The sequence below is a fragment of the Peromyscus eremicus genome, chromosome 14 (genome assembly GCF_949786415.1).
Source record: "Peromyscus eremicus chromosome 14, PerEre_H2_v1, whole genome shotgun sequence".
Lineage (NCBI taxonomy): Eukaryota > Metazoa > Chordata > Mammalia > Rodentia > Cricetidae > Peromyscus > Peromyscus eremicus.
In genome coordinates this window covers 56223189-56247221 of record NC_081430.1, presented here as the reverse complement: position 1 = coordinate 56247221, position 24033 = coordinate 56223189, and the positions used below count along the sequence as shown (strand labels likewise).

The 24033-nt window shown below is 50.9% G+C and overlaps 1 protein-coding gene across 1 annotated transcript in view; it reads right to left on the bottom strand.

The window, feature by feature from the left end:
- Positions 1-23881, bottom strand: part of Eml1 (EMAP like 1) — a 157428-nt gene extending 133547 nt beyond the window's left edge. Inside the window, exon 1 of the mRNA XM_059278953.1 lies at positions 23564-23881. Within this exon, the coding sequence (XP_059134936.1) occupies positions 23564-23591 (28 nt within the window). The 5' untranslated portion in view covers positions 23592-23881. The remainder of the gene's footprint in view (positions 1-23563) is intronic.
- Between the last annotated feature and the right edge of the window lie 152 nt (positions 23882-24033).

Genomic DNA, 24033 nt, shown 5'->3' with positions numbered 1-24033 from the left:
ACACGCCCCTCAGGTCCATTGTGTTGGGAGGGAGGGATGTATGTGTGCTTGTGAGCAAGCCTTCTGTCGCCTGGGGCTAAAAATCACTCAGCCCTGCTTAGCCTCTCCCGGAGAAGACATGGAATGCATAATTGATGGACCAGCTATGCATATTCATGAGCTCATTGCCTTCCAAGGCCAGTTGCCACTGTGAAGGCTCCTTGCATAATGAACCCCTGTGAGTGTGGCCAGACTCCGAGAGGCCTCGGGTCTTCGGCATCACTACTGGGCTCTGAAACTTACTTTGAAGAAAATTCTCCAAACTGTGCTTGCCTGTGCTAAAATGTGGGAGAGCCAAAGAATGAAGCCTCCCCTGTGGGTCCTGAACCCTAAGGCTGCCCAAACTGAGGTTCAAGAGCAGCATTTCCGGGGATGCTGAGCCTCTTCCCCCAAAAAAAACGATCCCCATGAGGATGGGTGGAATTCCATGTTCTTCATGGTGACAGAGCCCAGAAATAAGCCCCGTTCAGCCTCAGATACCAGACACCTCAGGTGTCCAGACTGAGGTTACTGGCCTCAGTCGTTCAATCCAGCCGGATGCCTGTGGCTCTGATGGACTCTAAGATATACTTGCCACACACTTTTGAGACTGGGGTGAGTTGGGGCTGGAGAGATGGCTCAGCAATTAAGAGCACTGGCTGCTCTTCCAGAGGATCTGGGTTCAATTCCCAGCACCCACTGGCAATTCACAACTGCCTGTAATACAGCTCAAAGTGATCTGACAGCCTCATACAGATGTAAACGCAGGCAAAATACCAATGCACATGGAATAAAAATAAGTATATCATTGAGAGAGAGAGAGAGAGAGAGAGAGAGAGAGAGAGAGAGAGAGAGAGAGAGAGAGAGAGAGACTGTGCATCTTGGCTGATACCAGAGCTTAAGAAGTGAGATTTCCTTTCTTAGTGGCCTAGAAAATATATGAGTCTCACAGTCAGTAGGACCTTAGGCTCTGAAGAAATATAGCAATGTTACCATTTGCCATACACCTACTATGTGCCAGGCAGTGAGCATGGATAACATCTGCATAGCAGTTGAGCACAGGGTTGGCACACAGTCAGAGGTTCCTTCCTTTGACTTCTCTCCACCTTATTTATTGAGACAGGGTCTTTCACAGAAGCTGGAGATCACTGATTGGTTAGGCCAGCTGACCAATGAGCTCCAGAAATCTACCTGCATCCACTTGCCCTCTTCCCTCATCCAGCACTGAGGTTATGTGAGTGTGCCAGCTTTTCACATGGATGCTGTGGATCCGAACATGGGTCCTCCCTTGTGCTTGACCACAAGCACTTACTGACAGAGTATCTCCCCGACCCCAACTTTCCTTCCTTCTTGCTCCTAGGAAGACAAAGCTGTCCTGTATCTTCTTTCGTTGGCAGGCAAACATTCACAAAAACTCTTAAGTCCACAATTTACTAAGGAAGCTTCGTGGCTTTGGAAATATCAGTGCCAGTTGAATTTGGATTTGGGGGTGGAAGAAACCTAAAAGTTTTCCCAAACTAGTCACAACCCAATTAAAACGTTACACATGAAACCCAAGATGATGATTCACAGAAGGCTCCATCTGGTGATTCTCACTACACGCATTTCACATGTGACTCAACTTTGATTTTTTTTTTCCTCATTAAATGCTAAACAGCACACTTTCTATCACAGTAAAAGAACATTTTAAAAGCCTTGCTGCCTATGAGCATGTGTGAGAATGCTCAGTGTGTATGCACATGAGTGTGTATTCATGGACATCTGTACTGTGGGGCACATTCATCTGTGCGGATTTGGGGATGTATGCATGGGTCCAGTTTTGTTGACCCGCACTGTGCCTCAGGCCCTAGCTGGTTTGACGGTTCAGAATCAATGCTGTGAACTCTGTTAGCATTCTTTCATATGCTCATTTCATACAGGGCCCTGCAAATCCTGCAGCTAGCCTGAGGTGTATGAGTGTGTGCCTACACATTCATGTGGCCTCATGTGTACACACACCTAATGTGGATGGGTACTACCTGTGTGTGCTCTTGGGGGTGCAGACTCTGGTAGGGCTTTGAGAAAGTGCCTTTCGAGAGGAAGAGCATCTCCATAAAAGGTCCAGAGGCTACATATGTGAAGGTGCTTGCTGACAAGCCTGACTAAGTTCAACCCCCTGGACTCGCTAAGTGGAAAGAGAGAATCAACCCCCCTAAGTTGTCCTCTGACCTCCACACGTGCACCAGGGCATAGCACCCCCACAAATGTGCACACACACCACAAAATAAATAACATTTAAAAATAATTCTTAGAAATTAAGTGCCCAACGGCGTTTGAGAAAGAAGATCTCTGACATCAGGGGACCGCACAGATTCTACCACTCCAGAATGTGTCCCTTTGGCTGTTACTCTTTTGACACAGGGTCTCACCATGTGGCCCATGCTAGCCTTGAACTCTAAGGATCAAGAGGTCTTCCTAGTTCACACTCTCAGGAGCTGGGCCTAAGATAGCATCATCCCTGGTTTCAATGTGATGTTTGAACAAGCTCCCCAGACCAGTCGTCTCTAAAGTTTTAGGTTTGGTTTGGGAAGGCCCTTGAAGCAGGCATGCTTTAGAAATGTGCTTAGAATTTCACACAGATTCAAACCACATGACCAAGCACTTTGTGACCTTCCATTCCGATTCCCAGGGGCCACAAGCCCACCAGGAATCTGAGGGCAATAATGAGCTGCTAACCCTGGGCAAGTCCGGCCACAGGCCTCCCTCAGCCTCTGCCTGGGCCTCCCGCCAGCCAATGACTCACAGTGGGGCTGGATGGAGTGGCCTGGCTGGTCAACCTTCTGTCTCCTACAGCCCTGTATCAGGGCCAGGCCAGGACTGCCAGCCTGTGACTACTTCTTTGGCATGGTCACACTGCTTGACTCTTCCACATCTGGATCCCTCAGATCAGATGTGATTAGCACTGGGTGGGGCCCCCAAGACCCTGATGCCATTGGGGGTGCCATTCCTGGCAGCATAGTTAAGGGCCTTTGGTACACAGATCTAGAACCACACCTATGCTGACAGGCTCCTTGGTATCCTGAGGTGCCCCCAGCACAACTCCACTCCCTGATTCTTTTTGCCCCCGAAACCATCTCAGGCTCAAGACGACCCTTGTAGAGCCCACTGACCAGATGACATCCGGCAGAGTAGCAGGTGAGGATGTGGATGTTGTATTGTGCCACCTGCCAGAAGGTAACTGTGTAGGTAAGTGGCTCTCTCAGAGTCTCGGTTTCCTCATCACTACAGTATCCCTGTGCTGAGCATGGTCCAGCGCTGAGCCCTTCTCAGCCTTCACTTGGTCTTCGTGGGTGAGCAGATGCGCACTTGCCCCCTGGGAGGCTAGCAATGGAGTAACCAGATAACACCCACCGCCGGGCACCTCTTGTGTACCTGGCATTGTGCCAGCTCTCCTCTGGAGCCCAACAACATCAACAACTACTACAGGGAAATGAGGATATGGTGGGTGAGACGATGAGGCCCAAGGACACACAACCTGTGGGATCTGAGATGAAACTCTGTGGCCTTCACAGTAACTCTGCAGTAGAGACACTTTGCCCAGCCCTCCATGACTATAGACCCCCAGACTCTCAGGTTGCCCGAGGAGGCTGCCTCTCTGGCTTCAGCCTCCTCCTCAGTGTGAAACACAGAAGGGTGGCTGGGGTTCCAGTGCCAGCCTTTCTATATTATTCATGCCTCCCTTCGGCTGCCAGCAGGGACCTGGCCCAGAGGCCTGGCGTTGCCAGGAAAGATAAGGAGCCTACACCTGACTTGGCTTGTGTGCTCCCTCCTGTTCTCGAAAGAACGATGACAAAGCCCTGTTGTTCCTGGCCCTGTGCAGGAAGCCCGACCTCCTCCTCCTCGGGAAAGGGAGATCGACCATTAGTGAGATTGTGGCAGGTCAGGTTTACGGCTTTCCTCCACCTGTCCCCTCCTGCAGTACAGTGAGGGCCTAGAGGCGGGTGCTTGCTGGCCCAGAGGGCACAGGGTTTGATGGAGCCCCTCCTATGTACCCGGCTTCATACTCAAGGCCTGGAGAAATCTATACAGAACTTCGTGGAGTTGGTATTACACATCCCAAGTGCCAGGTGGAGAAGCTGAGGCTGGTGAGGCTGAGGGAGTACTCACTCAGAATGCATAGCTGGCCCGCAGATCAGCCAGTGCTGCCCCTTGCTGGGATGCCAGACTGAGTCATGTGTCCTCAAAACACAACTAGGAAAGAGTGAGTTCATGCCCACCCACGCTCTGTCCTGAATACAGTCATGTCAAACAGAAGTCCACAACACAGAGCAAAAATGCAAGGCCACCAAAGGGAGTCCCAGAGGTCCTTCTGCAGTCATTGCCTGGCCATTCTTCCTCCTTTAGCACAGGGAACCCAGCAGGCCACATCTAGAAGTCTGGCGGAGCCCCCAGGACCCACAAGGACTCTGGTCCAGGATCACACATGCCACTGTGGGATGGCAGAAGGCAGGGGTGAGGGATGGGGACTCTGCCAAGCTGGTGACCCCGCTGCCTGCCATGGAGCTACAGGGATGTCATGTCTCCAGGGGTGGCACACAGGAATGCCTGGACACCAACAAACACAGTCCTGTCCTCCCCCGTGATTCCTCACCCCCAGTCATGAAGCACTTCAGAGACTATCAAGTGCAGCTCCCTCCCATCTACAAATCAGGCCACTGAAGCCCAGAGAAGGGATGTTACTTACACAGAGGCTCCAGTGTAGCAGGGACAATTAAGGAGGGCTTCAGACACTGGCCTAGTAGAGGTACTTAATGAAAAGCTCTGGGGCTGCCCTCTAGCCCGGCAGCCCTGCAGCCCTGCAGCTGAACCTTGGGCTAGCTCCACTGCCAATCACACCCTTCAGACTCAGTTTCCCTGTCTAAAAACGTCATCCACAGCTGGTGGGATTGTATACCAGTAAAGGGCCTTTTTGAATAAGTACTTCCTGAAAGACCTTGGAGGAACAGTAAGGATCAAGGGGTGTATATAACAATTCTGACCCCCTGGTGCTGGGGAAACAGGAGATGCCCTCTGGTGCTGTCACCTAGGAGGGGACACCAGGCAGGAATCAGATGGAGTGATGGAGGCTCTTAAGGGCTATTACTGCCCAAAGGAGGCCCCTCCCCCACCAGGAAAGGAGAAAGCAGAGGGAAGAAGGGCTAGCCTGGGGGAATCCTGGCACTCCAGCAAGAGGGGCTTGCACTGGCAAACAGCCAGGCGATGTGAACTGCCTGTCAGCCATGTTAGCATCCTTACCCGCTACTGTGATAAAAATACCCTGACAACTTCATGGAGAAAGGCAGATGTAGGCCTACGCACGGCTCACTTTCCTCATTTTATACAGGCCGGCATCCCAAACCAAGTGGTCCTCTCACCTTTAAAATTGGTCTTCCCACATCAATTAATGTAATCAAGACAGTCCTTCACAGACATGCTTAGAGGCCCATCTCCCAGATGATTCTGTAAGACGACAATCAATACTAACCATCGCAGAGGGTGAGGATCAGGTGCCTGAGTCTGAGGCTCTAGGAGTCCTTGAAGAGAGTCGGACCATGAAAGGAGTGTGCCAGGCTCAGACACTCATGCTTAACACCAGTGGGGAATTCCCCCTTGAAGACTCTACTCACTGAAGTGTCCGGAACTGGGCTGAGGAATGGCCCTGGAAGCATTGGTGTGTGTGTGTGTGTGTGTGTGTGTGTGTGTGTGTGTGTGTGTGTGTGTGTGTCTGTGTCTGTGTCTGTGTCTGTGTGTCTGTGTCTATGTGTATCTGTGTGTCATATATGTATGTGTGTGGTGTATGCACATGTATGTATTGTCTGTGTGCTTGTGTGTGTGTATGTGTGCATGCGTGCATGTGTGTGGAAGCCAGAGGCTGACATCAGGTGTGTTTCTCTGTTGCTTTCCACCACTCACTGAACCTGGAGCTGGGCTGGTGGTCAACAAGTTCCAGCGAGCTTCCTGTGTCTGCCTTCCCAGAGCTAGTGTCTCCATGCCCAGCTTTTCACACAGGTTCTGGGGACCCAGACTCGGGTCCCCATGCTTGCGTAGACAGCACTTTACTGAGTTGTCTCTGGTTCCTTAAAACACATATTTTTTAAGGGTAGCAGCAGCTACCCCTCCTGAAACCAGGCCTGTGCATCCTCTTCCACGGCCCCTGCTTTCTCAGGGCCGTAAATCATTTCCTCTGAAGAGGACCTGGGGGTAAGGAGGACAGAGACCATTGCCTTTGGCAAGCTGCAGTTCACAGGCCAACCAGGGTTCAGATTCTAGAGGCCATGGGGCAACAGAATCCTACCCTTGAGGTCACACTGCCTGCTGGGGGGGAGGGGCTCGCTCTCGACACCTCAGGGTGGCGGCAGCCCAGGCCCATCTTCTGCACTAAGGGATCCCAGATGCTTTCTACTTCAAGGGCCTGACCTTGCAGGAAGGGTGGGAACACAGCCGGAGGAAAGAGCTGTTAGTGGCCAACAAAAAGCATATATACTGGATCCTTCCATATTGGTGGGGTGCTGGGTTCCAGGTACCCCGTGTATCAGACCCCAAATCCCTCATCTGAAAGAGGGTAGTGTTTGTAAAGAGCTCACACTCAGCCTTCCTTGCTGTCTCAGTCACTTCCGAGTTGTTTGTTAGGGAAACCTGTCATCTGGTAATGACGAGGTATCCCTAAGTGTTCAGAGCAGTCTCGGTGCTGGAGTGTCAGGCTGCAAATGTGAGCCCCGCAGATTTAGAGGCCAACTGTGCTTCTTCTCACATGAAACAGTCCTGCCATTTATCTGAGATGGTTTTTGTTTTAGATACTGCCTTGCAATGTTGTCCAGTTTGGCCTTGAACTCCTTAGCTCAAGGAAATCCTCCTGCTTCAGTCTGCTGAGTAGCTGGGACTATAGGCTTCACTGTGCCCAGCAACCCATGAACCTCCTGGTTCTTCATTCACCAAAGCTTTTCTAAGCCAGACACAAACACTCAGGTGGGTTGAAAGGCCAGTGAGGCCCAAACTGTAGTGACCTCACAGGACAGTGCATATGATGTCTGGGGACAATAGCCTTGAGAGCCAGGCTTCGTGGGAGGAGAAAAAGTGTTTCTAGGGCTGGGGAGATAAAATACTTGCCACTCAAGCTTGAGAACCAGAGTTCAGTTCCCCAGAACCAGATGGGGGACAGCAGTAATCCCACCTGTAATCCCAGCGTTAGGAGGGAAAAGAGAGGGACTCTGACCAGCTAGAGTAGCTGTATGGGCAAGCTCTGTGTTCCATTGATAGACCATGCAGCAATAGATAATTCAGAAAGGAATTGAAGAAGACTTCCAACTTCAACTTCAGGCCTCTGCATGCGCACCCATACATGTGAACACACAAGTATGACATATATATATATATATATATATATATATATATATATATATATATATATATGCATGTAAATAAAGAGAAACAGCCCCTATGTGTCCAGAGAAGAGCCTGAAGGACTATGCTGCAGTGTGGGAAGATGCAGGGTGCAAGATACATCCGGGGTGAGGATGCCCTCCCAGCTACCAGGGAAGAGGGCAGGTATCATGGACAAAGAGGGTGCTGCTGTCTCTGGGACAAAGCCACCTAGGGAAGAATGTGCACTCCTTCCGGACATTTTCCTGGGTCCCTAGCCATAGCCCTGGGAGACATAACCTAACAGTGTAGTGTCTATAATGGGCTCAATAGTGACCCCAGAGAAATCAGGTCTCTAATCCTGAAAAAGCCACTTGGGGTGGAGGGGGTGTTGTTAGAACCTGGGGGAAGTGGTGATCCTGGATTATCAGGTGGGTCCTAACTGCTGTCACAAATGTTCTCACCACAGAGGAGCAAAGCCGGGAGGGCCCAGGGAAGGTGAGGCAGGAAGCCACAGACACCGAGGAGAGGCACGCCAGAGCTGCAGGGTGCACGGAAGGACTTCTCCCCTGTGGCGGAAAGTCTGAAACACCTGGGTCTGAGCCCTGGGACACTAACGTTAGACCCCCCCCTCAGAACTTCAAAGATGGCTCCTTTCTGTTGTCTTGAGCCAGCCACCATGTTTGCAGAAGTCATACAGGGCCACAGCCAATCGGTGCAAGGGTAAGAGGTGTGGGAGCAGTGAGCAGGCAGATTGGCTCTGGGGACTGAATCCACCTAACTCCTGCAGGCTTTGTTAAAGCCTGGCCATTTGTCTCCAGCTCTGTGGTACCCATGCTATCCACATCCACAGCTCCCTACAGGATAAGGCTGGCATGGATAAAGATGCAGGAATGTGTAATCAATGAGACATTCAGCAGATGTCTACTGACCATCTGCAGACAAAGACGGTCAGGCCCCTGCCTTTGGGGGTCTGACTTCACCTGGCACCCTCTCCTTTCTGTTTCTCCTGAGAGTCTGTCTCAACAGGTCACACATATAAAACGAAAGCTCTGTTTTTAGGGGCTCTGATCAAAAAGGACCCCAGTTCCCCAGCTCTGTCTTTGAGCACATGTGTTAAGACATCGTACTAGTGGCAGAAACAGCTGGAAGGAAGGATTTACTTGCTTGCTGAGAGGGTACAGTCCATAACAGAGGGGAAGCAGAGGCGGGAACAGCCCATGGCCATGGAAGCAAGAGCCTGAGGTGGCTTGCTCACGTCTTGGTAGATCACTAAACACAGCTGGGACCAGAAGTCGGGGCTGGATTTAACCCTCAAAGTGACCTCCAACAACCCCCTTCTTCTGGCTCGGCCCCACCCCCCACAGGACCCATAACTTCCCAAAGTGGTGCCACCATCGGGGACCGAGTGTTCAGATGCATGAGCCTACAGGAACATTTCACGTCCCTGCGTCATCAGCCTCATCTCGCACACGAGGGGACGAGCGTCAGGAGAGGATAGAGATCACATAGTGCCAGTGCCAGCCTGGTTCCTCCATCCTGCCCTCCTTCCCTATTCTCCACCTGTGGCCCCTTTGGCCCAGAACACACCACCAGGGCAGAGAATGAGCCTGGCACTCAGCCGGCTGCAGTCTCTACGAACATCTGGCTCAGAGCCAGGAGCTCTGCAGGTGTCACCTCCCTCTCAACTGAATAGATTCAGTGAATACCCCAGGCCCCTCGGAGACTCTCCCCTCCTCCCAGCCTGGTTCTGTTCCCAGGAGCCTCCTAATAAGCTCGCCGTTCCCAGGTGGGTTGGTTTCCACTGTGACAGGCTGATTAGGTCCCTCACCTCCACCCGGCTCAGGTTACCGATACACAATCAGTCTAACCTCGGCACCTCTACCAGGCCGTAGGCGCTCGGCACAGGGCACAGCTGCACAGCCTCACAGGAGGGTGCCCCTGCCTACAGAGCCCTCCAGTGACCAGCGGAACTGTAAAAGTCACTGCTCCAAGTGCCCGGGTATCCAAACTATTTATAAGAAGGACACATCGATTCCCCTTGTCAGACACTTGGTGCCAGCCAGGCCTGTCTGCATTCCACTGGGGAGTGTCTGTCTTGGCTTGCCCATCCACAGCCTGGCAGCACTTCAAAGCCGAAGGGAAGATCACCCAGGCCTGGGCCATGTCCATCAGCACCTTCTCTGATGGCCTTTCCAGTGGGGCTTTGGACACACACACGCCTCCATGTGTCTGGCTTCCTCTTTGTCCCTCTCTGCTACTAGCTTTTGGAGGAAGGACCCCAATGCAGCATGCAGCTCCAAACAGCGATGTCCACTGGAAGTCATCTAGGGTCAGGACCTGAACATTGCTTAAACTTGAGAAGCAGATGCTGTCACTGTCCCCTTATACAGGTTGGCAAACTGAGGCTTGAGGTCACAAAGCCAAGAAGTGTTGGCCAGTGAGTATCTAAGAAAATACATAGCAGCCTTCATCACCAGAGAAGCCAAAGACACAGTGAGTTGATACCCCATACTCCCCAGAGTGACCACGATTATAATGCAGTTCCCTGAGGGGATGTGGGGTCAAGGCAGACATGCCAGCTGGCAGTGCTAATGGAACACAAAATAAGCACCCACAAGCCATGGTCTGGAGCGTGAGTTCTCACGCCAACACGGCCAGGTGTGGTGGCCAGTGCCATCAGCTAATGAATGGATCAGTCCCCACAGCGGGACTTGCAAAGAGGTACAATGATGTCCTGACTCTGGCTGCAACAACAAGCTTGGATATTCCCCTAAGTGAAAGAGATCTCAGCTGTACAGCATCCAACAACATACACATGCTCAGTCCAGAGTGGGCAAATCTAGAGACACAGGAAGCAGACTCGAGGCTGCCAGAGGCCCAGGAAAGGGAGAGGTGTGAGCACTGTTGGGTACGGGATGCCTTCATGTGACAACTGCAGAATGGGCAAAATAAAGGGCAGCGTACTTACTATTTTTTTGAGAAAAGAACCCATGTACCCCTAAAAGGTCTCAAGCTTCATATGCAGCAAGGATAACCTTGAATTTCTGAGCATTATCCCTAACTCCTGAATGCTAAGATTACAGGCATGCATCATGTACTATGTACCATTTCACCTGATTTTGGGCGGTGCTGGGGACAGAAGCCAGGGGTTTATGCATGCTATTCACTCTACCAACTAAACCACACCCCCAGCCCTAAATGGTCGAATCTTATAGCATATGGGTGATATTTCAAGAAAATAGTTACCCAAAAAAATGAGAGGTGGGACAATAGAGGCAGGATTTGAACCCATGACTTACCCATACAAAACCTGCAGCTGTAGGTGTCCCTGGCCATTCCTTTTGTTTCCTCAGATGGTCTCAGAGGACCCTGAGCACCATGAACTCCATGAACCTATATCCTCTGAAAAGCCTGGCCTGGAGCTGTAGGCAGGAGCTGTCCAGGGGCCATGGGGCCAGCCTTCCACCCTGGTCCTTTTGCTGCCCTGAGTGTGCCTAAGGACACCAGATACGTTTGCTGAAAACCTGGCTACAGTCTCTCCTCCTGCCAGGCCTGGCCCAAGTGGAGTCCGGCCTGGTGAGGAGTGGGGACACACACACCCTCAATAGCCATTACACCTGTTAGTCCTGGTGGCACCTATCTGTATCACCTCGGCACTATTGAGACTCATCCCTTTCCCAATATACTCAGCAAGTTTTAGGAAGGACAGAAAAAACGGACAAAAAGTCCATAGGGAGAGTCTGGGGTTTTGTGGCATGGGGTCCACTTTCTTAAGTCTCGCCATCCCCGCAGCAAGGCTCTGCAGCCTCATTCCCACTCTCTACCTGACTGATGTCTGCCGGAGGGCAGGAGAGAGACTTGGCACCTTTGAAGACCGGGGTGCTGAACTGGACCCTCCCATCAACTCTTAGGGCTCCCCAGGACTGGCTGGCCTCTTTCCCTAAGGTCCTGCAGTAAGGGACTACCCAGGCCTGTCCACAAGCTCTCCTTATCAACCCTGGCCCAGTGCAAACCTGAAGTGATCAACAGATACAAACTGGGTACTCTTGGGTCCCAGAAGTGGCCTGGCCGGTGAGCCATGGCCTTTCTCCACTATTTACAAAGCACAAGCCACTCCTTGAAGGAAGCCTGTTCTCCCCTCAGATTCCACTGCCTGTGAGCCGCAGCTGGTATTCCTCAGACTCCCTACATCCCTGTCCTGTGACACTGGACCCTGGGTACAGGCTGGGTTTGGGGCAACTCCACATCCTCTAGAAATTTCTCTATATTTCCAGGAGAGTTGGGCCCCTTAGGATCGACCCTACAGTGGAGCAGCAGAGGGGCTAGAACCCAAGACCTCATGCTTGCACAGCAGACGCTTTCCTGACAACTCTCCCCAAGCCCTAAGTTTTGGGCTGGTCTGGTCGGTTTTGTTTTTTCTCCCTGTAAATGTTAGCGTCTGTCTGTTATTTGTGTTCATCCCAGGTGTCTGAGCTTGTGCACAAGTGTCATCTGATAGAGTTGTGACAACCTGCATGAGCAAGCACAGATGGGAAGCAGTGTCTGCAGGCAGGGCACATGCACATACCTGACAGGAACCTGGTTCCACGTATGCCTCTCTCTGTAAGGAATTGTGAGCCCTCGGCGGGGGTTGGGGGGAAGGCACAGGCAACATCATTGCAGCCCTGGACAGGATGGAGAGTCCTACTACCGCAGGTACTGTTCAGCCTATTCTGGTCATGGGGCAGAGCCAGGAACCTGCTGCAGTCCCCAACAGCTCCAGCAGATGGCTGGTGCTTTGGGGGTGCCTCCCTGGCCCTGGCTCAGGCAAAGGGAAGAGATACATTTGTCTTTATGTTGTGCACCTGGCTAGGACCCTGTGGTGAACACTCTGGAAGCAATGGACTTGCCCGATGGGGCTTTTTAGACAGAGCTGACTCCAGGCCAGGCCTCCAACTTCAAACCTAGGTCTCTCCAGGAAGCCCTGCTTTCCAAGGACACAGGGAACAGGTGGCTCATCGTGCATGCTTGGTAAGAACTGTGGCATCAAACTGAGCACCCCTCTCAGAGCTTAGAGCCTAGAAGGATATTTGTGGCTATACCAATATTTGACATTTTCCCACTGGAAATGATGAGGTATGATTCCTAGAAGACGTGGTTCCAGCCAATGCAGGACTGCGGAAGCATTGTGTCCCCAGAGCAGAGCTCACGGCCCCACCTACAATCTCAGTCCTGTTTCTAGTAATGTTGTACATCCTTAGGGAAGGCATCATAGACATCATAGAGGCTAAAAACTCGTGTGGAGTGTGTGTGTGTGTGTGTGTGTGTGTGTATGTGTGTGTATGTGTGTGTGTGTGTTACATATGTATCAGTATCAGATGCACACACATGTAAAGGTCAGAGATAGTGTCTCTCATCGAACCAGAAATTTACCGTTTCTGCTGGGCTGGTCAGCCAGCCAGCTCCCTCTTGTCTCTACCCCCAGTGTTGGGCTTGTAGGCACATAAAGTCATGCCTGGCTTTTTACGTGGGTGCTGGAGATTCAAACTCACACTTGCAGAGCAAATGCTCATCCCCACTGAGCCATCTCCCCAGCCCCGCAAACTCTACTTTAAACCAGGTCTTCTCTTGTGATAAGAACCAAGGTGTGTTGTGCTCTGCCCTCTGATAGGAGGTAAATTTTTATTTGAATTCATTTGGCTATGCATATATACTATCAGAACAGTGGTAAACTGGTTGGTTGATTAGTTAGTTAGTTAGTTAGTTAGTTAGGTGGGTTGATGGTTAGTTAGTTAGTTGTTAGTTAGTTAGTTAGTTCATTAGTTAGTTCATTAGTTAGTTGAAACAGGGTCTTACTCTGTAGCTCAGGCTGGCCTCAAGCTCCCCGTCTTTCTGGCCCAGTCTCCCATGCTGGGATTGCAAGCCTGTGACTATAGCCTCTGGTAAAGCTGTCCACTGTGGACTGAGTCTTCCGTGGATTGTGTGTGATCGTGCCTACCACAGCCACAAAGCAGACTATCCCTGGAGCTTTCACAGACCTCCCCCACTATTTTCCTATGATCATTTTCTTCTAAGCTGCCTGGGATACCACCACTTGGTCTGTTCTGGGCTTTGCCAGCCACAGTCCTCTTTTGTTCCTTACCAAACAGAACACCAAAAGAGACTTTTGGAGCTGGGGAGATGGCTCAGCCGGCTCAGTCAGTTTAGATGTGCAGAAGCGCTTGAAAAGCCTAGCAGGGCAGTGTGCACCTGCATTCTCCCTGGTAGGAAGGCAGAGGAGAGAGAATCCCTGGGCCTAAAGGACCAGCCAGTCTAGCCAAATCAGTGAGCCCCAGGTTCAGTGAGGGACGCCGTCTCAAACACATAAGCTAGAGAGTCACCGAGAAAACCAGTGTGACCTCTGGCCTCCGCATGATGCACATACGTGTGAACACACACACACACACACACATACACACACACACATACACACACACACACACACACACACACACACACACACACACACACGAGACTCTTGACCATCATCAGCTAATGTTTTTCTTAGCTGTGTTATCCCTTGCTGGAATTGGAATCAAATCTTTCAGAAGTTGATTTTTTTTTGTTTTTCTTTCCTTTCTCTTTTTCTTAGATAACATAAATTTATTGTCTCACAATTCTGTGACCAGAGGTCTGAGACTGAAGTGTGTCTGTTCTCTCCTTGGCTAATACATGGTTTCCTGTTACCCTTGCTTCTTACCTGCCTCTGTTCTGATTTCCTCTTTTTGACTAAAATTAACAAACAAATTCTATTACATGTGATTTATTGTGTGCACACGATGTTTTGAAGTCTGCATGCGTCGCTCGAATCCGGCAATGAACAAACAGACCGCCTCGCAGGGTTATCTAACGCCGAGAGCAGACGCCTCGCAGGGTTATCTAACGCCGAGAGCAGACGCCTCGCAGGGTCATCTAACGCTGAGAGCTCTTACCTCCCCTCTCTCTACTTTCCATGAGTGCGGTATGCCATCCTCAACAACCATGCCGTCCCGCAGATCCCAAATGTACTTCTTGAGTCTCCCTAAGATTCTGTTCCCTTGTCCAAGTCCCTCCCTGCCCTGCTCCCTGCTCCCTGCCCCAGCCCCAGATAAGAACCATTCTACACTCCACATCTACGGACCAGTTCTTTTAGACTCTACAAGAGAGTGAGGTCATACAGCATTTGTCTTCTGATGCCAGACTCATCATTATGCTGGGTGACACAATTCCATGCTGTGTTGTCACAGGTGGCTGGGTTTCCTTTTTTATGCCTGACTAGCATTCCATTGTAATAGCCCACACTCCTTTATCCATTCATCCACCAATGTACACATCATTCTGGGCGAGGGTTTATTTTCAATAATAGCTCAAAAGCGTAGCTAACAAAAGCACAAACAGACAAATGGGATTGTATCCCATGAACGAGCTGTGCACAGCATGGAAAACATCCCACAGGGCCGAGAGACCACCTCCAGGACGGCAGACAATCCCTGTAAAGGACAGTCTGCCTTCTGGGCCCTCTCTGCTGCATCTGTGGATCCAGTCAACTGGGAAACAAAGTGTTCAAGAGCAGAATATCACGCTGTACCTGACAAGGGCTGTGTAATTAGGTCCAAAGTGTCCTCTACTGGACATGTGCAGATGACCTTGTCATCTCTCCCTTACCAGCACAGTGTGGTAGCCTTCCATAGACTCCACACAGTGGCAGGAAGTATCAGTCATCTAGAGACGATGTAAAGTACTTCAGAGGATGTGTAAGTTGTAGCATTTTATGTAACTACTTGAGAATTCTTAGATCCTGGTATCTTCAGGGGTCATGGAAAGGTCCCCAAAGAAAAACTGTATGCATCTAACAAAGGGTTAATATGAATGACACATGAGAAATTCAGGGAGCTGGAAAGATGGCCCAGGGGCTAAGAGCATGTACAGCTCTTACAGAGGACCCACATCAGGGGACTCACAACCACCTGTAACTCCAGCTCCAAGGGATCTGACACCCTTTTCTGGCCACCTTAGACACTCGCATGTACATGCACATGCATTCAGACACACACAGAGGAAGGGAGGGAGAGAGAGAGAGAGAGATCTTTAAAAGAAAGAAAGAAATCCAAGCCAAGTGTAGTGGTTCATGCCTATAACCCCAGCATTGGGGAGGCTGAGGCAAGATGAGTGCTATGATTTTGAGGCTAACCTGAGCTACATAGTGAGTTATAGACCAGCCTGGGTTACAGTATATAGACCCTTTCTCATAAAAGTGAATAATCAATTAATTAATTTTTAAAAGGACCATCAGTTGTGGCACATTCCTTTAATTCCAGCGCTCAGGAGGCAGAGGGAGGAAAAGCACTGTGAGTTTAAGGCCAGCCTAGTCTACAGAGTGAGTTTCAGGACCGCCTGGTCTACAGTGAGTTTCAGGACCGCCTGGTCTACAGTGAGTTTCAGGTCAAGCCAGAGATACATAGTTAAGATGCTGTCTCAAAAACCAAAAAACTAAAAACTGAAAAACTAAATTAAAAAGAAAAGGAACAAAGAAAGAAAGCAACTCAAACAGCTTGATAGTTAAGAACCGAACAACCCAATTGCAAAGTGAGCAGCCAGGCCTGATGGACATTTCTCAAAAGGAAACATTCAAATGGCCACGAGGTATGGGCAAACACACTGGACACCAGTAATCACCAGGGAAATGCAAACTAAAATCACAGCAAGACATTACCTTGTGCCTGATAGAACGGCTGGAGTCAAAAAGAAACGGCTTCACAGGAGAAACGCACTGGCCACACAGGCCCAAAAAACCTGGGTTCAATCTCCAGAACCATGTAAAAGTGAGTGGAGAGAATTCTGACTTCACATGTGTACTCAAGCACGCACACCTATACACATATCATCTACACACACACACACACACACACACACACACACACACACACACACACTACAAAACATTTAAAAAATTGGAAGGCAGCTGAGGAAGAAGAGCCCTCATCCACGGCTGGTGGGAATGTAAACTAGTCTGGCCACTATGGAAATCAGTATGGAGCTTCCTCAAAAAATTAAAAATAGATCCACCATCTGACCCAAATCTCACTCCTAGGGAAATGGAATCAGTGTGTTTAGGGACATCTGCACTCCAGGCAGCGTGTCAAGACAGCCAAGAGACAGAAACAGTCTAAGTGTCCATGAACAGACGAATGGATATTTTTGTGCTTTTAAGTGTAAATTCACATCTGTGGGAGAGCAAGACAGCTTGAAAATTCTCGCCCTTTTTTTTGTATAATTTGCATGTTGAAAGTCACATGACCTACATCATGAATGTCTGCTGACCACAGTTTACACAATGTGCTCTGGGCTTTTCATAATTAAAGTGGATTACTATAGCATTACAAAAAGTCTTGGAGTAGGGGAGAGTCAATAATATTACTATTATTCATTCAGACAGCACTTGCCCATCCTTTTGCCTTCATACATGTCATGTGACATGCTTTGGCCAATGAGATGCCAGCACAGCCATGTCCATCACTTCCTGTGGGGCCATATGATTGGCCATGCTGGTATCAGCTCTGTCTTCCCATGTGAATGATGGGGGGGGGGGGTCTGGGCCTGTATGGAAACATCCCAATATACACTTCTGTGTAAGGGACCTGCTCTACCTGGAGCCGACTGGAATGGACTTTGCATGAGTGAGAAACCCTTCACCACTGTGAACCACAGCAATTTGTGTTTTCCACAGCAAACCAAGCCCGTCCTGACTTCAGCACAGTCAGTGGAAACAAAGAGGACATTTTAATGAGTACCAACCTTGAAATAAAAATGCAGCATACAAAGGACCACTGAAGGGTTAAACCTGCCTCAGCAAACAGTTCCTGTGCTTTATTTTGACTGTATAATGTCAAGAAGAAAATAGTCTGTGGCTCCAAATGCTAATAACTTTATTTCTTTTCTTTTTCTTTTTTCTTTTTGGTTTTTTGAGACAGGGTTTCTCAGAGAGATCCACCTGCCTCTGCCTCCCAAGTGCTGGGATAAAAGGCATGTGCTACCACTGCCCGGCAATTTTATTTCTTTTAAAAATATGATAAATCAGGCTGGTGAGATAGCTTGGGATGTGAAAGCACTTGTTGACAAGCTGACAAGTGGAGTTTGGTCTCCAGAACCCACACAGCAGAAGAGAGTTGATGCCTTCACATTGTCCCCTGACCGCTACTACATGTGCCACTGTGTGTGCACACTAACACACACACACACACACACACACACACACACACACACACTGTGAAAAATACAAATACAGGGCCCAGCAAGATGTCTCAGTAGATAAAGGTGTTTCCCCCAAGCCTGATGGACTGAGTATAAGCCCTGGGACTCACATGCTGCCAGCTGTCCCTTGATCACCATGTGTACATATGGCACACACCCAAACTCATACACACACATATACATGCAAAATAAATAAAACTGATTAAAACATCTTGCTGTCTCAACAATGTTCAATTCCAGTTGGTGCAAAACTCCCACATTGAACTCCTAACGGCTTCCTGTATGCTTGCCTTGTATTTCTTCTCATAATCAGGAAGTTCTCATGAGTACTGGAGACACTGGAACATGGCTCTAGCAGTGAGAACATTCATCTGCTGCTCAGAGTTAAAATCATGTGTGAGGGCTGTGCTGAGCCCGTATGAAAGTCCCACTGATATCCAAATATGGGACAGATGCACAGTCATGTGTGGCTAGCCAGTAAGTGTCACATATGATAATGGATAACCTCCTTGAATGTAGAAAGAGAAGGAGGCCCGTGTCTGGATACAGGATAATGAGTGCTCCAGCTGTACTCAGACACCCAGTACCTTAGCACTCCAGCAAGTAGCACAGGGTATGATCAGGCCAGGCAAGCATCCTTCAAGAATGTTGCCCAATGAGACAACAGGATGTAGATTCCAATGTACAGGGTCCCTGAAGCTGCAAATCTCAGGGAAGGGTCCCTGAAGAGGCAGACCCTCATCCCATGTCTGGTGATGGGCTGGTTTTGAACAGGAGAAAGTGGATGAGAGCCCTTAGCACAATGCTGGAGCACAGTGGGACCTGTTAGAGAGAGCAGCTCACAGCGCCATTGCTGGGTGACTGACTGATCTTTCTCTCTTGGGCTCAGTTTCCCCCATGCACAACATGGGAACTGTGAGCTGGAAGTATGGTATGAACCATGATAAGGGACAATAATGGGAGTGGCCATCCTGCCCCACACCCAGCCTCTCCCATGAGGTAGTTCAATGTTGCTCAGGTTAATCCCTTCACACAAGCTCTGAGTGCTCACCACATCTATAGTGACACTTTAAAGAGGGCCACCTGCTGCCTCCCGCCTCTCCCAGACTCCACATTTATAGGGAATTGAAAGGCATCATCTCACAGACTCCACAACACCCCAAGGTCACAGTGTCACCTCCCCCTCACAGGTGAGACTAAGACATTCTACTGGGTCCTCCCCGACCTCTTGACCTCCATAGTCTTTCTCCAGTGCCTCTGTCCACAGTACCCCAACAATTCAGGTGCCGACCCCCCCTCCTTGGCTCCAGAGTCTTCACTGGCTCCCTTCTACCTATAGATTGCAGTCACTTGACTAGGAAGGGGGACGTCAGACAACCCTCAACCTCAAAGGGCGAGCAGCCCGGAGCAAAGCCTCAGGGCCCAGAGACCCCTCCAAGAGTAGTGTCCCAGAGAGCTTTGCGGTTTGGATCTTGAATGTGTCTTAGAGGTCCATATGTTAAAGGGACACTATCAGCAGGAAATGGGGCCCGGTAGGAGGAAGTTTATTAGGACCTTATTCCCTCCTTTCTCCCCCTCAGCTTCCTGGGTGCTGTGAGGTAAGCCACTCTGCCATCATGTGTTCCCACCACAATGTCCTGCCTGCCACTGGCCCAGAGCCACAGTGCCAAGTGACCACGCGCTGCAACCCTACAGTGAAGGCAAAGTGACCCTTTCCTCCTTGTGATGTGATGGTCTCGGGCACTGTCACCGTCACAGAAAGCAGATGGACAGTGCTTGGGTTCATCTCCTCCAGAGACGCATACAAGGCTCTGAAGTGGGCTGTCAATCAGCCAGTCAGCGGGCATAGAGGAGGACAGAACCCAGGCTGCCTTTCGGACACTGAGCTCACATCACTCCTCTTGCTCTCCTGGAGCTAGCATGGCTGGTGAGCCTTGAGAGGCGCAGGGCAGAGAGCCTGGCTCAGACCGCCAGAGTGACTCAGTCCCTTCCCAGAGCCAGTGGCCTGAGATCATCTCAGAGGCCTCCTCTGTGTTCCAGGGTCACTCCTGGGTCCTCTCTGCCCTCTTCACAGTGTTTGCCTACCCCGAATCCAGGGCAGGGAACGTTGTCAGGCCTCTCCTCGGAGGTCTGCACAGCTGTACTGGGTGGAGTCTGGGACAGCGTGGATTGGGGGCAGCTTCCAGGGGGAAACTGAAGAGCTGGGGTTGGCCGGGGTAAGAAGAGGTCCCTAGTACCTGCTGAGGGACCCAACATGAGGCCTTGGGAGGAAGAAGTCGTGTCTCCCATGTGCCTGGACAAGTGAACTATGGCTGGCTCCCCCAGTGTCTTGGGAAAATGCCTCTGAATTGACACAGAGAGCCAAGTACTTCAAGAGCCAAGTACCCGGGGGGCCTGTGAGGATGTCAGGGGCCCTCTTAGCTGAGTCTCCTGGCAAAGGAGTGTGAAGCGAGTTGATGTTTAAGGGAGAGCAACCCTCCCTCAATGACAGTATCAAGAGGGAAACTGAGGCAGGCAGATCTCTGTTCAAGGCCAGCCTGGCCTACAAAGCAAGTTCCAGGACTGCCAGACAGAGAAACCCTGTCTCGAAAAACAAACAAACAGAGCAGCCATTTCTGAAGGTAAGAGCGGGTTGACCGCAATGGAACTGGCAGAAGTTACACAGGAAGAAGCAGAAGGTCACTCAGCAACCAGACGCATACTCAGTTAAGCCCCAACCCCACCACCATAGACTCAGTTTCCTCTTCTCCACCACATTCTCAGTTTCAGTCCCCCACCACCATAGACTCAGTTATGATACACACTTTCACCACAACCCCATACTCAATTATGGTTACACACACAACACATACACACACACACACACACACACACACACACACACACACACACACACACACACACCATGCTCTCCAGTAGGACAAATGTTCACCTATCAAGTAAATGAGTTGCTCAAGGCCACAGAGCCAGTGAGTGGAAGAGCAGGGATTTGAACCCTGAGCTGGTCTGACTGCATTCACTGCTATCTGATAATGCAGCAGGCTGTTCTTAAGGCTCAGAGTTGACTGCACACATCATTTCCCTTCCTAAAGTAGGAGAAACTGGCAGCCCGGGGCCGGGCTGCTCCTTCCTATTGAAAGGGACTGGATGCTGTAAGGTCAACACAGGAATGTCGGGATGTGTGGAATAAGTCCCTTCAGAGCTGGGATGTCCAGAAGGTGCTAAACACAGACCCAGTGAGGGATGGGGCAAGCCCTCATTTCACCAATGTTGAAACTAAGACTTTGTCAGGTCAAGTGATGCATTCAAGTCACCCCTGCACCCAGGGAGAGTCTAGTCTAAAATGCAGGCACTGAAAAGGCCGTGTCTTCAGTGGGCCGGCAGTTCCTGCTATAAATACAATGCTGACTCCTGGGTAACCTTAGCCTCCTCCAGGCTTGCCCGCCCAGGCATGGGGCCATAAATCGCAGTCTGTACCACCCGCTGCGCTCCCCTCTCGGATGCCCTAACAAGGTACCACATTTTTTTTTTACAGGCTCCAGATAATTGGAGGCAGTGTTGAGCTCTAGCTATCTCTGAATAAAGGGGTGTTGCTGAAGGCAGAGACTCCTGGAATGAGGACCTAACCTGGGTACTGAGCAAAGAAAATGGGGTGGGCTTGGTTCTGGTCTCTGCTGAACGCTGCAGCAGTGGGATGGCCTTGGGCATGCCACCTGACCCCCTGGACTTCAGTTTTCTTAGCTATACAGTGGAGTTGATGTCATTCACCTCCAGGCAGTAAATGGCCTATCCAAAACGGCCAGGACTAGGTCCCATCGCTTCCTTCTCTGCACGGCAGCTTACTTATTGACGAGACAGCCCCTCACACTGCTAACTAGCACTGGCATCATTTTAATGACGCTACGTGTTTGGGGTTCCTTGATTCTTACTGCAGCATGAAGGGGAGAACCCCTTCACTGCCCCCCCCCCCCCGAAGAGATGAGAGAACTATATAGAGCAACGCTCAAGGGCTCACTCGCAGGTCTCAAGAATGTTGACACTGTTGTCACAGTCCCTGAGACTGGTTAGGGACAACAGGGAGATTCCACGGCAGCTTCCTGGGTCTGTTGCTGGAGGCGGGAGTCCTGGAGAAACCTGAATGTCAGGAGACTCTTTCCTGCCCAGAGCCTGCTACCCTGCCCCAACTGCCTAGTTTGGTTTGCTGTTGTTTAGGGGAAAGGCATCTCTTTTGTTTTCTATTGCTTTGTGGTTGTTTGTTTGTTTGTTTGTGACAGGGCCTCTCTATGTAGCTGATGCCCTCTCTATGCCCCTCCTTAGCAGGGCATATTTATATTCTCAAACAACGGTCTATGTCAAACTCATATATGGAGGACAAAGACCACTGCATTGTGTTTTACAGCCAGGAAAATGATGCTCGGAGCTTGCCCAGGGCCTCTGCTGAGCCAGGACAAAATGAACCAGTAGTGACCCCAGCCCCAGCCTCCCAGCCCAATGCCTCTCTCCTAGTCAAAGAAGAGACAGAGAGGACACTCTGGCCCCCAGACCCAACACACATGTACACTCAGTACCACACCATTGCCCTGGCAGGCTAAAAATTGTCTTAGCCTTCCTGAAATACTCTACCTACGGGTGGCTTTACAAACTGCTAAAATGAGGGCTGTGTCCCGGGTGCAGGGAGAGAGCTATTCCGGGTTTGTGTCAGGTGTGGGGCCTGGCCAGCCAGAGACTGCTGTTGGCTGCTCCCCAGGCACCGGCGGTCTCCACAGCCGGAGCAGCAACGCTTGGCAGCCAGCTCCGCTGGCGCCCAATGGAAGCAGGCGAGGTCAGGCTGCTTTTGTCCATGTCTCCCTCCCGACACACATGCACACCCAGAGCCAGGCCCAGACTGTCCATCAGATGTCACAGTGCCTCCCGGGACAGCTTGGCGTGCCTGTGAAAGCCCAAGAATCACCAAGGCGAGGTTTTAGGATAAAGACTCTATGGGCCAGAACTGAGCCGTGTCTTACCAAGGACACCACTGCAGGGAGATGCCCAGGCCATGTGTACCTCTGAGCACCTACTCTCAGTCCCCTCTTACCCTGTCTCAAAGGAGCCACTGCACTTACGACATACCGGGCACCAGCAGACACTTTTGTACATTATCATAATTTTCACACACTGTGGGTTAGGTAACATAACCACATTCCCATTGTCACCTACAGACATTGAAGCTCAGAGAAATCAAACCACATGATAGATGTCACACAACCTGTAGGTAGATCGGAGCCTGGACCGATTACTCCAGAGCTCCACAGTAAACACTGATCATCCTGTCCTCTGCACCCACCCTGCCCCAGGCTAGTTCAAGGAAAACATCACAGCCTGCCCACTATTTGAGACAGCCAATCCCCACCACATGTCTGGGCATGTGGGCAGGACCCAGAATCTGACTGCATCTCTTCTCACCTGTCTCCCTAGCCACCTCCAGTCCAGAGAGTTTGGAGGTCTCAGCGAGCTAATCTCGAGCCGGTGGAGGGGCTCAGGACATCCCCATGGGCTCACGGTCCCAGGAAACCTCCCAGGCCCTATGAACCACCCCAGATTCATGGTTACATGCCTTCCCTTGGAAGCCCAGCCCCCAGCTTGATTCCTGCACCCTGTGGTCAGCGCTGCCCCTTCTCCAGGCTGACAACCTGAGAATTTGTTATAGGCACAGCTTCCTGCTAAAGCCTACTAGGAAATCGGGGGTGCGGTCAGAACTGAGCTCTGGAACTCAAACTGCCCACGCTGGGCTGCAGCTCCCAGGTGTCAAGCGAGGAGGAAGGGGTCCCCACCTCACTGCTGCCTGCAGCCCATGGGGGGCCGGGTGCCCTTGGTGACCGGAGGCCTTGCCTTTGCAACCGGAGCCATGGCCGGTAAATATAGCACTGCCACTCACCAGCTGAGGGGCCCTCGCCGTCCGACATGGTGGGGGAGATGGGCAGCCAGCTGGCCACCAGCCTGCAGGGACACTCAGAGCCCTCCACAGCCGTCACCCACCCAGCCTGGCTTGGGACTGCTCTGTGTCCAGCCCCTAGGCAGTGTCCTGCCTCAGCCAGCCTGGCCACCCCCCCATGTCGGGCTGGGCAGATAAGAGCGTGCTCCCGGTGCCAGGAACCTGTGCGATTGGTGGATAATTCTAGGCACTGCCCTCCCTTGCCTGGGGCCTCTCCTCAGCAGCCCCGGAATGTTGCCTGAGAAGCCGTTGCACCCCTGGATGCTGGACCAGCCCCCAGAACCCCAGCTCTGGAGACTATGGAATGCCTATTCCCTCCCTCCTGGTGGTTGGTCCCACCTACTGAGCCAGGACCATTTATGGGCATTTAGTGTAAGAGACTATCAAGGGATGCTGCCAGCCAGTGCATGCTG